We start from the raw sequence: 13,789 nt of genomic DNA, 5'->3' as shown, positions 1-13,789 counted from the left end.
AGTGCCTGTCGCGGCGGCAATCCCAGAACCCGGTGGTGGACACCGGCAGTAAGGGATGCTGTTAAGCTGAAGAAGGAGTCCTATCGGCTGTGGTTGGCTTGTGGGACTCCTGAGGCGGCTGACGGGTACCATGAGGCCAAGCGTGCTGCGGCCCGGGCTGTGGCAGAGGCAAAAACTCAGACCTGGGAGGAGTTCAGTGAGGCCATGGAGAAGGACTACCGGTTGGCCTCGAAGCGATTCTGGCAAACCGTCCGTCGCCTCAGGAGGGGGAAGCAGTGCTTCGCCAACACTGTTTATAGTGGGGGCGGGAGACTGCTGACCTCGACTGAGGACATTATCGGGCGGTGGAAGGAGTACTTCGAGGATCTCCTCAATCCTGCCATCACGCATTCCGTGGTGGAAACAGAGGCTGGGGACTCGGGGTTGAACTCTTTCATCACCCAGGCTGAAGTCACCGAGGTGGTTAAAAAGCTCCGCGGTGGCAGGGCTTCGGGGGTGGATGAGATCCGCCCTGAGTACCTCAAGTCTCTGGATGTTGTAGGGCTGTCATGGTTGAAACGTCTCTTCAACATTGCGTGGCGGTCGGGGACAGTGCCTCTGGACTGGCAGACTGGGGTGGTGGTCCCCCTTCATAGGAAGAGTGACTGGAGGGTGTGTTCCAACTATAGGGGGATCACACTCCTCAGCCTCCCCGGTAAGGCCTATGCCAGGGTATTGGAGAGGAGAGTCTGACCGATAGTCGAACCTCGGCTTCAGGAGGAGCAGTGTGGTTTTCGTCCCGGTCGTGGAACACTGGACCAGCTCTATATCCTCTACAGGGTACTCGGGGGTTCATGGGAGTTTGCCAAACCGGTTCACATGTGTTTTGTGGACCTGAATAAGGCATTCGACCGTGTCCCTCGTGATGCCCTGTGGGGGGTGCTCCAGGAGTATGGAATCGGGGGCCCTTTATTAGGGACCATCCGGTCTCTGTACGAGCGGAGCAGGAGTTTGGTCCGCATTGCCGGCACTAAGTCAGACCTGTTCCCAGTGCATGTTGGACTCCGGCAGGGCTGCCCTTTGTCACCGGTCCTGTTCATAACTTTTATGGACAGGATTTCTATACGCAACCAAGGGCCGGAGGGGTCTGGTTTGGGGACCAGTGGATTTCGTCTCTTCTTTTTGCGGATGACGTGGTCCTGCTGGCCCCCTCTAGCCAAGACCTACAGCATGCGCTGTGGCGGTTCGCAGCCGAGTGTGAAGCGGCTGGGATGAGAATTAGCTCCTCCAAGTCCGAGGCCATGGTACTCGACCGGAAAAGGGTGGCTTGTCCTCTTCAGGTTGGAGGGGAGTTCCTGCCTCAAGTGGAGGAGTTTAAGTATCTCGGGGTCTTGTTCACGAGTGAGGGAAGAATGGAGCGGGAGATCGACAGACGGATCGGTGCGGCTGCCACAGTAATGGGGGCGCTGCACCGGTCCATTGTGGTGAAGAGAGAGCTGAGCCGAAAAGCAAAGCTCTCAATTTACTGGTCGGTCTACGTTCCTACCCTCACCTATGGCCATGAACTTTGGGTCATGACCGAAAGAACGAGATCCCGGATACAAGCGGCTGAAATGAGTTTCCTCCGTAGGGTGCCCGGGCACTCCCTTAGAGATAGGGTGAGGAGCTCGGCCATCCGGGAGGGGCTCGGAGTAGAGCCACTGCTCCTCCACATCGAGAGGAGCCAGTTGAGGTGGCGCGGGCATCTATACCAGATGCCTCCTGGACGCCTTCCTCGGGAGGTGTTCCAGGCACGTCCCACCGGGAGGATGCCCAGGGGACGGCCCAGGACATGCTGGAGGGACTATGTCTCTCGGCTGGCCTGGGAACGCCTTGGGCTCTCCCTGGAGGAACTGGAGGAGGTGTCTGGAGAGAGGGACGTCTGGGCGTCTCTGTTGAGTCTGCTGCCCCCGCGACCCGGTCCCGGATAAGCGGAAGACGACGAGTACGAGTACGAGTACCCTCCATCTTTTTGCTAGGGACACATCCAAAGCTGTTCTGTTTGGATAAGAAACTAAGGAGGTGCTGAGAGCTGTCCATGCACAGCATGTCCCCACCAAACACATGGATCGTTGTCTTCCATCATAAACTGGTTTGGTTCAACTGATTTGTGTCAGAGTTCTTTGTTCTAACAGGAAAAGCTGTCCTAAGGGTAACCCAAAACTGTTGTGACACGGGATCTAAAGGGGTAGATTTGTCCTTGTCATGCTGCTCCAGGTGAGCTGCTAAGCAGGTTCTCCCATCACCAATTGCCATTTCCTATCCATTAAATGCCGTCAGAAATTCTTTGATTCAAATGTGTGCTCCTTTTCTTGGATCTGGAAGTGTGGATTTCAGTAAAGCATAGTCAGTGTAAGCCCCCTTGAACTGGTCAACCTCTTGCCACATTTCAGGCTTCAAACATAAAGATATAAAATTCAGATTTTTTGTGAAGAATCAACAAATAGGACACAATCGTGAAGTGGAAAGAAATTTATTGGATGTGTCAAACGTTTTTAACAAATAACAAAATGAAAAGTGGGGCGTGCAATATTATTCGGCCCCCTTACTTTCAGTGCAGCAAACTCACTCCAGAAGTTCAGTGAGGATCTCTGAATGATCCAATGTTGTCCCAAATGACTGATGATGATAAATAGAATCCACCTGTGTGTAATCAAGTCTCTGTATAAATGCACCTGCTCTGTGATAGCCTCAGGGTTCTGTTCAAAGTGCAGAGAGCATCATGAAGACCAAGGAACACACCAGGCAAGTCCGAGATACTGTTGTGGAGAAGTTTAAAGCCGGATTTGGATACAAAAAGATTTCCCAAGCTTTAAACATCCCAAGGATCACTGTGCAAGCAATCATATTGAAATGGAAGGAGTATCAGACCACAGCAAATCTACCAAGACCCGGCCGTTCCTCTAAACTTTCATCTCGAACAAGGAGAAGACTGATCAGAGATGCAGCCAAGAGGCACATGACTCTGGATGAACTGCAGAGATCTACAACTGAGGTGGGAGAGTCTGTCCATAGGACAACAATCAGTCGTACTCTGCACAAATCTGGCCTTTATGGAAGAGTTGCAAGAAGAAAGCCATTTCTCAAAGATATCCATAAAAAGTCTTGTTTAAAGTTTGCCACAAGCCACCTGGGAAACACACCAAACATGAGGAAGAAGGTGCTCTGGTCAGATGAAACCAAAATCCAACTGTTTGGTCACAATGCAAAACGATATGTTTGGCGTAAAAGCAACACAGCTCATCACCCTGAACACACCATCCCCACTGTCAAACATGGTGGTGGCAGCATCATGGTTTGGGCCTGCTTTTCATCAGCAGGGACAGGGAAGATGGTAAAAATTGATGGGAAGATGGATGGGGCCAAATACAGGACCATTCTGGAAGAAAACCTGTTGGAGTCTGCAAGAGACCTGAGACTGGGACAGAGATTTATCTTCCAACAAGACAATGATCCAAAACATAAAGCCAAATCTACAATGGAATGGTTCACAAATAAACGTATCCAGGTGTTGGAATGGCCAAGTCAAAGTCCAGACCTGAATCCAATCGAGAATCTGTGGAAAGAGCTGAAGACTGCTGTTCACGAACGCTCTCCATCCAACCTCACTGAACTCGAGCTGTTTTGCAAGGAAGAATGGGCAAGAATTTCAGTCTCTCGATGTGCAAAACTGTTAGAGACATACCCCAAGAGACTTGCGAATTGTAATTGCAGCAAAGGGTGGCGCTACAAAGTATTAATGCAAGGGGGCCGAATAATATTGCACGCCCCACTTTTCAGTTTTTTATTTGTTAAAAAAGTTTGACACATCCAATAAATTTCATTCCACTTCACGATTGTGTCCCACTTGTTGTTGATTCTTCACAAAAAATTTGAATTTTATATCTTTATGTTTGAAGCCTGAAATGTGGCAAGAGGTTGAAAAGTTCAAGGGGGCCAAGTACTTTCGCAAGGCACTGTATGTGACAAATACAAAAACAACATTTTCTGAAAACGTACCCCCGACGATGTGGGCCAATCGGCGTCAGGGCATCCTGGATGGAGAGGGTAACCAGGGTACATCTTTCCTGCCAGTCAACAGGTAGTCACTCCCTACACACTGTATGTGGTGGAGCTTACCACTTTAAAAGGTCCAATCCAACTGGAGTCAAGATTGCAATATCTGTGAAACACCTTTCTATATATCCACTCCCAAGTTGCAATCTGTTCCAGAGTTTCTCCCCTTGGTTCTTTATTCAATGCCTCCTGTGTGTTATGAGACAAAAACTTCACAGATTACAATTGTTAAACATAAAGTGTTACATCTTCCCACTGGGAATCCAGCTTGGGTGGACACTGGGGAGCACAGTTCTTCCTGTCAGCTGCTCATGTGGTGTCAAACCCATGTGCTTAGAGGGTGATGATCTCATAGAAAACATCACCAAGGCAGCACCTCCAGCCATGTCATGTTGGTATCAGCACAAACTTTCAGCCAATTGTTCTCTGATTCTGCTTTCAGCTCTCTCAACCCACCTGGTGAAAGTGTCGACTGTAGTAAATTGTCGGGTTACCTGATTGGAGCGGACCCCGGAATGCAGATGGACAGGAAACCGTGTGGTGGAGTGAGTAGAAAGTAATTTAATAAAAGAACTCAAAAGCAAAGCTTACAACTTGGATCACACATGAACGGGCTTGACAGATAGGCTTGGACAGGTTCAGCGTGACAACAGATGAGGACATGAATGGGATGTTTCCGTGATGAGTAACAGATTGATTGTGAATATATGGAGTGTGGTACAGGTGAAACTGGGAGACAGATTACATAATTAATAATGTGATTATATTTACCTAAATTAGACCTTTATGGTCCTTCCCTGTTAAATCTACCCCAATACTAGATAAAAGGTATTTTCATATTTTGGACAACCTCAATCATACCATCATTTATTTATTAATTCCTATTAAACATCTGATCACCGTAACCAGTCATTACGGTGCTGTACCAGAAAGACCAGAAAGACCGACCCAGTTGACCCGTAGTCAACAGTGTCAAATGCTGCACTGAGGTTGAATAATACCTGTTGAAGAAGATTTTCTTTGTTTGGTCTGTAAATAGAAAAAGTAAGTTTGTCATGTTTACTGAAAATAGTAATTGCACAATGATCACCTGCACTATTGTATTGCTCTTGCATCTTATACTGCTCTATATTTACTCTCACTCACTTAAAACTGTGCACATATATTTATATTATATTGTAGATATGTTTATACTGTTTAATTTGTATTGTATTGCACCGACTACGCCAAAACTAATTCCTTGTATGTCCAAAAACGTACTTGGCAATAAAGCTTTTCTGATTCTGATTCTGATTAGGTACAATCTGCTTTATGTTGTGGATTTTGTTTTGTTAACAATACCATGTTTTATACTCTGTAAGCTGAGTATTCTGTGACAGAGCTACATTCAGGCTGCTAGCCAAAAAATCAGGTCATTCTTTAACTTTGCAGTGTTATTGAAATCTATGTATTTTTGTAGAAAAAAAAGTTATAACATGGAGAAAGTATGAGAGTCTTTTTCCTCTGCTTGTTCAGAGGGAAATGATCCAAAGTTTTTGGAATAGAAAATCAATGAAAAGAAATGTTTTTAAGTATAAAAATCAAGAATGTGGAAAACTGTTCAGATTCAGCCTGATATTTTGGTGTACCCTTGTAACTCCACTGTATAAAGAGCTATCAGTTCCAAAAAGTCAGCAGTAGAAGGTCATCATAAAAAGTTTTTTTGTGAACTACTAATCAAGGATGTGGGTACTGTTTGTCCATTATATGGATGGGGATACAAATACTGGCAGGTTCAGCCTGATAATTGTGGTATTTGTTAGATTTGGGATCTGTTTCATATGATCCATTCATATGGATCTAGGAACAAAATGTGTTTTAAAAGAATAAAGTAGACAACTGTTCAGTGAGGTACTTAATAATAATATTAAGGGCTCCGTAAAATACACCTCAGGGGCTTTGTATTCTACGGTACGATACCGAGCCCGCGAAAAAATATGGTGTATCAAGTGTTAATTTTTCTTTTATGAATCGAGTTTATACTGACATGAGTATCCTCTTATTAGGCAAACGCTCTCAGTTTATATATATATATATATATATATATTCTACATTGAATATTTTTGTATATTTTCTGAGATACAGGGGGCCAGTGGAAGGACTTTAGAACTGGGGTGATGTGCTCTACTTTCTTAATCTTAGTGAGCATGCAGGCAGCACCGTTCAGGATGGGCTGCAGCTGTCTGATTGACCTTTTAGGCAGACCTGTGAAAAAACTGTTGAAGTAATCAATTCAACTAAAAATAAATGTTTGGATGAGTTTTTCAAGATCTTACTGGGACATTAGTCCTTAAATCCTGGAAATGTTCTTTAGGTGATAGAAGGCCAACCTTGTTACTGTCTTTATGTGCCTCTGAAGGTTCAGGTTTGTGTCCATCACTACACTCAGATTTTAGGCCTGATCAGGGGTTTCTAGATGTAGTAACTGAAGTTGTGTGCTGACCCTTGATTTTGAGCTATCGGCTTCATATTTGGTCTACTAGCGACTGCAGCGTCCTTCTGGAAGATCCGATTTACTCCAAATTTTGAATGCTTTTTGTCAGACTGAAACTCTGCATGACCGAAGATCATATGACATGTTGCTCACAGTGCCACCTACTGGCGACGTGTTGAAGTGAAGCGGTGTCATCATGTGTGGCATGTAGGAGGCGATGCCAGGCTTCCGCGGTCGCTGCACAGGCCGAGTTGCGCTGAGGTGCGAGGGCCTTCAAGGCTGCTTGCAGCTTTAATTTCAGTTTTGTTTTTATTCAACTTAAAATTATAGCACATCTGTACATTCCTAATTAAGTTGCGCTTGACAAGGAATAGATTTTAAGGTCAGTTGTCTACTGTTTCGTATCTTATTAGCTTTGATGTTTTTGTTATGTATTAGAACAGAGATTTTACAGCATTCTCCCATCAGGATCCTAAGCTTTTCCTGGAAACAATTACTGCTGGTAATCTTACCAGATGGGTCCTGTACATATCAGTTTGTTTCCAGAATGCCCTGAACACAAACAGGCTCATCATCATTGATATGCAGAGGAGACTATGTATAGGAGGTGGGTAGGGCTTGGCAACTCTTAGTAGATGGACGGTGATGGTTTTTTTTTTTCTTTATTTTTAAAGTTTTTGTTAGTGCAAAAAAGACACTTAAGACGTGACATGTAACCCAAGGAGTGTGCCATTGATGTACATCAGTATTTATACAAAAATGGAAATACAACACAATCACCATTTACATCAGATTTAAATAAAATCTTCCCTTATAGTTGTGATAAACTCAATCGACCTACTACATTTTTCCTCAAGTTTGTCTTATTGTAATCTGATATTAAATGTTATTCTCTCTAGTTTGAAGATATCATATATGATTATAAACCACTCATATAGCGTTATGGGGGCTGAGCCATTTCCTAGTAATGGCTTTCCTGGCTGCCGCACTCAAAATTTGAAACAAATATTTAATTTTATATGTCACATTATACCCAAGTAGTAGACATAGATACAATGATTTTAGCTGAAAGGGTATGTCCATGTGAAACACCTTCTTTAAATTTTCATCAACTTCATTCCAAAAGGGCGTGTCCAAAATATGTGGTAATGGTTTGCTTCTTGTCCTCCACATTGACTCCCACAGGTTGCTGATTTAGTAAAATGTTCTCTTTGGATTGGAGTTTTGAAAAACCTGACCATGTTCTTCCCTCCATATCATAGAGTTAGATGTTTTCCACTGTACCTCACAGATTGATATCCATTCCAGTTCAGATATTGTTAAATTGCCCTCTTTTTCCCACTTTTGTTTCACATGGCACAATGTTCCTTTTGATTGGCAGAGACCTTTGTAGAGTGTTGAAATTGTTTAAAGGTTATTATTTGCAATGTAGGCATCCACAAATACTCTATTCAAATGACTATTTTTATACTTTTGTATTCTTCAACGATTTTTCAATACAGTTTTAAATTTGGAGAAATCTAAAGAAGTCACTATTATTTAACCCATAATTTGTTTTCAATGTTTGAAAGTTGTTCATTTTCCCTTGACTTAGCTGGGTACGATATGCAGTCAAATCTTACGAAGCCCACTCTTTGAACCTTACATCCAACCCGTTGGGGGTGAAGTCTTTATCATATCCACACCATCTCAGCAGTCCTACCACGTCATTTAAATTATTACATTGTACTGTCTTATTCCATAATTTAAGAGATAAAGCTATAAATGGATTTTTCTAATTTTCTATTTTGTCCAATCTAATCTTTTCACCAATTAATTCTTGAATTGGAAATTCGTTTGTTGTTGCTTCTTCAATTTATTTCCATTTAGCAAAATAATTTGTGTTGCATAAACACACAAGTGGTCTCAATTGTGCAGCTACATAGTAATCTTTAAGAAAAAGGAGCGCCCATCCCCCTTTATTCCTAGATAATTGTAGATTTTGATATTTAATTCTCTGCCTTTTACCCTGCCAGATGTATCGTGAAATTAATCTGTCCCACTCCTGGAATTGAGGGTCTGGCAGTTCTATAGGGAGAGATTGAAATAGGTAAAGTAGCCGAGGTAATATATTCAGATGATGGGGATTTTTTGGAGAAAATGTGAGGTTTGGTAAGAGAAGTCTGTGCTGAGTGGAGAGAGTTGAGCAGTGGAGGGGGCCTGGGGGAAAGAGGTTTAAGGTCCTTTGTTGGGGCTAAGGGGGGTCTACTTGTTCTCCAGTTGGAGTCCGAGGAGATTCCACTTTTTGTAGTGATGTAGAAATCTCTTTCTGGGTCATTTTGTCCTCCATGGTTCATCCATATCTCAGCAGGCTGCAGTTGTCCTTCAGAGCACCAGTTGTTGTGCACTCTCTTGTCTTCTCCTGTGTGTGGTGGGGGCTGCTGGTGTCTGATTCACAGAATAAAAAAACATGATAGTGACGCATTGCACTCCAGACTTTTTAAGACAAAATCCATCTTTCTTGAAAAGATGCCTTCATTCCCAGAAATGGTGAAGTTGTCGATGAAGTTCACAGATTTTGTGGCACACTTTTTAAGCCATTTGCTGAGCATTAGCAGTCTACTGAATATCTCATCTCCACGTTGGTAAAGGTCCACTTAAAAACACCTAGATATTGAGACCTTTAACTTTGTTCAGCTAATTAATAAGATCCACTTTCAAGATTTCCGATTTTTGCTTTACAACATTAAGGGCTCCTGTGTGCATGATGAGGTTTTTCACTGTTGGACGCTGATCTGTGATCAAATATATTTTCTGTGAGATATCAGACAAGATATGATTGACAAAACTAAGTAATTTGGTGTTTTTCTTGCTCCAAAAGTGTTTCATCTCATTCACGGTTCCATCACCCACTCTTAGGGTTTGTGGCCTGTTGGATGGTTCTTTGTAGGCACTTTAGAAGGAAACCATTTAGAGTGCAATCGGTTTTCATACCTTTTGCTGGTGTACAAAGATGAGCTTTCTTTCAGGGAGTCAGAGTCCTGTTGAAGTGGAGCAAACCTGTTTTCTAGAAGAATTTCTGTGTTTTCAGTTGGTTTGGCGCTATCATTTGTTGTGATCACAATCCACTGCTGTTTTCTCCTAGGTCCTGGGGTTGAAAAGAAATATCTCTGTATTGCTGGTTGCTGTTTCATCCACAAGTTTCCCAGATCTGAAGGAAGGGATTTATCCTTTGGTATTGCACCAAGAGTATTTCAGGGAAGACTGATGGCTGGTTTACTGTCATTTACATCAGCATCCAATTTGGGTATATTGAAGCATAGACACTCTAAAAGCTGCAGGACACTGTCCATGGAGGAGTGGACTTTAACACTCGTGCTTTAAATACATCACTCTTAAGCTACAGGTTTACTGATAATTCCTTGAGATTCTACGAGAACAATATGCAACAAAAAAAAGAAAAAAAAAAGAACAATATGCCATGTTTATGTTTTTCTGTGTCTTGGATCCCTGCCAGATAAGCCCGAGCTTGGTTCAGCAGAAGGTGTCTGCCTGTTGGCCTTGTCCGACCTACTGAATCTGACTGTACTATATTACAACAGGATTGACCTGAACTGTGGTGTAACTGGATTTAATCTTAACGTGACTGTATTATTTTGTTTTTTGCACTGGAATGAACTGGATTAAACTGAATTAATTTGGACTGAACTGGACCTCATTCAGGGATATGCTGTTGTAATTCGGTGTAGTATATGGAAGCAGCCAGTTGTTGGTACTCCTTGCGTAAACATTTTTCTTGCAAACGGCAACCTTTTGTTGCTCACAGGCAAGTCTGTTAGTATGTAAGCCTGAGGTTGAATATTTTGTAAAGTAAATTGACTTTGTAAAGTGCGTTGAAATGTGTTGTGAATTGGCACTAAATACGGTAAATAAAACTGAATTGAGCTGAACATTTTAACTCCAAGTATTGCTATTATTTATCCATGTCTGATATGCCATGCCATGAAGTATTGTCCGCTCACAGATTTTTTTTTTGTTTTTGCTTGTTTTATATCAAATGTACATGTTTCAGGTAAAACCAATTTTAATATCATTTAACCTGATTACAAAATTCAGTTTTCAAATAATTTCATTTATTAAAGAATAAAAATCTATTAAAGCCAACCTGACCCTATATGATGAAGTCCACTAAATCTAATAACTGCTTGTGTCACCTTTGTGGCAACAGCTGCCATCAGGCATTTGCAATAACTGGTAATGAGTCTTTTACATCACTGTGGAGCAATTGGTAGGCCCACCACTCCACGGAATGTTCTCCATGTTTTTTCCATTTGTTGATAATGACCCCCATTGTGGGTTGCTGGATTCCAGACATCTTAGGCTTTGTAACCCTTGCAAGACTGATAGCTGGCAGTGACTTTATTTCTTATCTGGGGGGTGGGGGTGCGATTAACTTATACATACTCCATTGTTGGCTTGGGTAGCTTTTTTCCCTAAGTAAATACTAAAAACAGTTTTCTAATGATGCTTTTATTTATCAAGGGTATTTTTTGTATGTTATAATTGATTTGACAATCTGAAACATGCCACTTTATTGGCCAACTTCTACTGAAAAATCTTCCTTATGTAAAATGAAGAACCCAGATGCATTCTAAATATTCCCAGAGAAACAATTGCTTCTGTAAGATCAATATTATTGTCTTTCTCCTTGACACAGCAGTTGTCCACTTGTCCAGTTTCATATTTTGAGTTTTTTAAAGGGGTGGTCATGGAATGGACAAGGTTTTGACCAGCAGCTTTGTGGGATTTACCTCTTAATGTTTTGCAGATGCAACAGAGAGAGGAGGATAATAATTCTTTGTAAATCGACAGATAAGTTAACAAAAAAATTATAATAATAATAATGAAAAAGAAGCTAATGTGCAAAGAATATATTTTTTTTAATTCAAGGCCAAGACAAGATCTGTCTGGCATGGACGTGCAATGTTAATAGAATTAGTCAAAACTTCAGCCTTTTTGGACAGTGTTGTGTTAGGGAGAAAGTCTACGTGCAAGGACTCATGTCCTCCAAACAGGACCATGTCTTCCTTTCCAAAAAGCTTTTATCCCACCCATTCATGGAGAGGGTGGTTCAATTACACCGTGCCCCGTTCATGTCTTAAGACGTCACAACAACAAGACTGTAATCGTTTTACAATAATGTGTCTGATGTGAAGAGAGTAAAAGGCCCGCAGGTTAAAGAAAAAGGAAGCGTAGAAGGGTGGAGAGAGGCAGAGAGGCAGAAGGAGAAGTGTCCAGGCAGACCTGCAGGTTTAACAGTTAGCGAGGTTCACTGTCCGGGCCTAAGCTACAAATAGGAAGTCTTCTAACGATCAAACCGGGATTCTGCTACATATTTTTCTAAACTCTGGTTAACATGAACCACCTCTTTCTGTTTCTGCTTTCGTGCGTTTTTTTATGTGCACTATCCTCGCTGGCAAACAGTGAAAATCAGCGCATCCCGGACGGTAAGTGGAGTATTCCGCCGGAGCCCCGCTCACATTATCACCGGGTTTTATCGTTCAGAATGCGGCTTGTCTCGACGTAACAGCGCGGTGTTTGACGCTCCTCAGCAGCCTGTGTGGCTCTGGGTAAAGACTCGCTAGGTGTGCTGATAGCTGGACCGCTGCATGGTATCCGTCCTGCTACAGAACATTTCAGCAGATTCGCTGTAGGTTAAACGGCACCGCGCTGCGCAGTGATATCAGCCCGGTTAGAAAATGTAACTTTTAGTCCTTAACGCTTTCATTTTTGGGACTTATTACGGATGCCGAGTTATGATTCTCCATACTAGACTACTTTATCTTGTGACTTTTGCTTCTTTTAAAGTTGTTTTTTTAATCAAATAGTTTGTGATAAATCTGAAATTTTTGCTCGATTAAAACTTTGTAAAATAGAGCACGGTGCTGAAGCTAGCTTCCGATTCAGCACTATAATAAATGACTGCGTTTAATGATTTCAATTGTTAAGTAATAACTGTGACAGGTTAAACATAACCGGAACTAGTGTACATTGATCACAGAATCAGTTATTTGTGAATTATTTACTCTATTTGTGATATACCAAACGAGGAATTGTGGTGTTTTGGGTTTTTTAGCATTAGGACCACATGACTTGATTTTACACTGAATGGATATTTTTTCCCCCCAAAACATTGTTATATATTTTGTTAATCCAGTTCAGTTTCGACCTGTGCTAGTATTTTAAAAATCAGCGAAGTTGTTAATCAGATACTAACTTCAGCATCAGAAGAAGCCCTCCATGTCGCTGACGTGGACGGGTCTAGTTAAAGCCTCCGGCAACTTTTTTCTTGCATCATCAAATATTTACCACGTTTAATGAGATGATGGTCGTTTATTATCGAAACTTGGACTTTATAGAGGAGATGTTGAGAAAATATCAAACAGCAGAAATTGTCCGCAGTTGATTGAAAGAGACAAAGTGAGAGCCTTATAAGACAAATGATATTTTACTGGGTTAAGTACTGTTCTATTACCAAAATTCTTTTTTAAATGTGCTTCTTAAGTGCTCCTGCTATGCAAGCGCAACACCAGGCATCTTTCCGCAGTCATAGCATCAAACTCTTTATGTAGAAGCAAATAACAAAGGTGTACAGCATTTAAAAAATATATACATTTTGTATAATTCCATCTTTTACTACTTGAATTAAGTTTATTTATGTGGTGCCTGTTTATAACAGTCATTTTAATGCATTTTGCAAGACAAACAATACATAATCAGATCAATTTAATCCGGCCATACAGCCACAGGTATTACATACATTCCAAGTTGACCCTATGTATAATACAGTGCACTACAATTTATAATGCCAATTAGTCAAAAGTAATGTATCTAAAAAAGTCAAGTCAATGGCATTTAGTCAGTGACTCCATGCTCCTTATCAAGCATGAGGCAATTATGGGAAGGACCCCTCCATTTAAATCTGTTTGTGACAGACTGACCAACACAACCACAACTTGTGACATATACTGGTTGAAGAATGTGATGCCATCCCACAGCAGTGAGTGACCAAACTGATGACCAGCATGAGGAGGAAGTGTGGTGGTTGTGTACAGATCTACCATGTATTTCTGAGACCCCTGTTTGCTAAACTACTAAATTGTTCAATTACCAATCTGTCATCAAATGTCAATCGTCTAATCAAATGAAGGACACCAAGCAGGAGACAACAGCAGAATAACCTCTTTGGCATTCAGTGAGGAT

General features: G+C 41.9%; 1 protein-coding gene across 1 annotated transcript in view; it reads left to right on the top strand.

Moving 5' to 3' along the window:
• The first annotated feature begins 11,680 nt into the window (after positions 1-11,680).
• Positions 11,681-13,789, top strand: part of plod1a (procollagen-lysine, 2-oxoglutarate 5-dioxygenase 1a) — a 36,033-nt gene continuing 33,924 nt past the window's right edge. Inside the window, exon 1 of the mRNA XM_047361875.1 lies at positions 11,681-12,033. Coding sequence (XP_047217831.1) covers positions 11,943-12,033 — 91 coding nt within the window. The 5' untranslated portion in view covers positions 11,681-11,942. The remainder of the gene's footprint in view (positions 12,034-13,789) is intronic.

This window comes from Girardinichthys multiradiatus, chromosome 1, assembly GCF_021462225.1.
Source record: "Girardinichthys multiradiatus isolate DD_20200921_A chromosome 1, DD_fGirMul_XY1, whole genome shotgun sequence".
NCBI classification, from domain to species: Eukaryota; Metazoa; Chordata; class Actinopteri; order Cyprinodontiformes; family Goodeidae; genus Girardinichthys; species Girardinichthys multiradiatus.
Note: the sequence above shows the minus strand (reverse complement) of the source record. Positions and strands in the feature narration are given on the sequence as shown.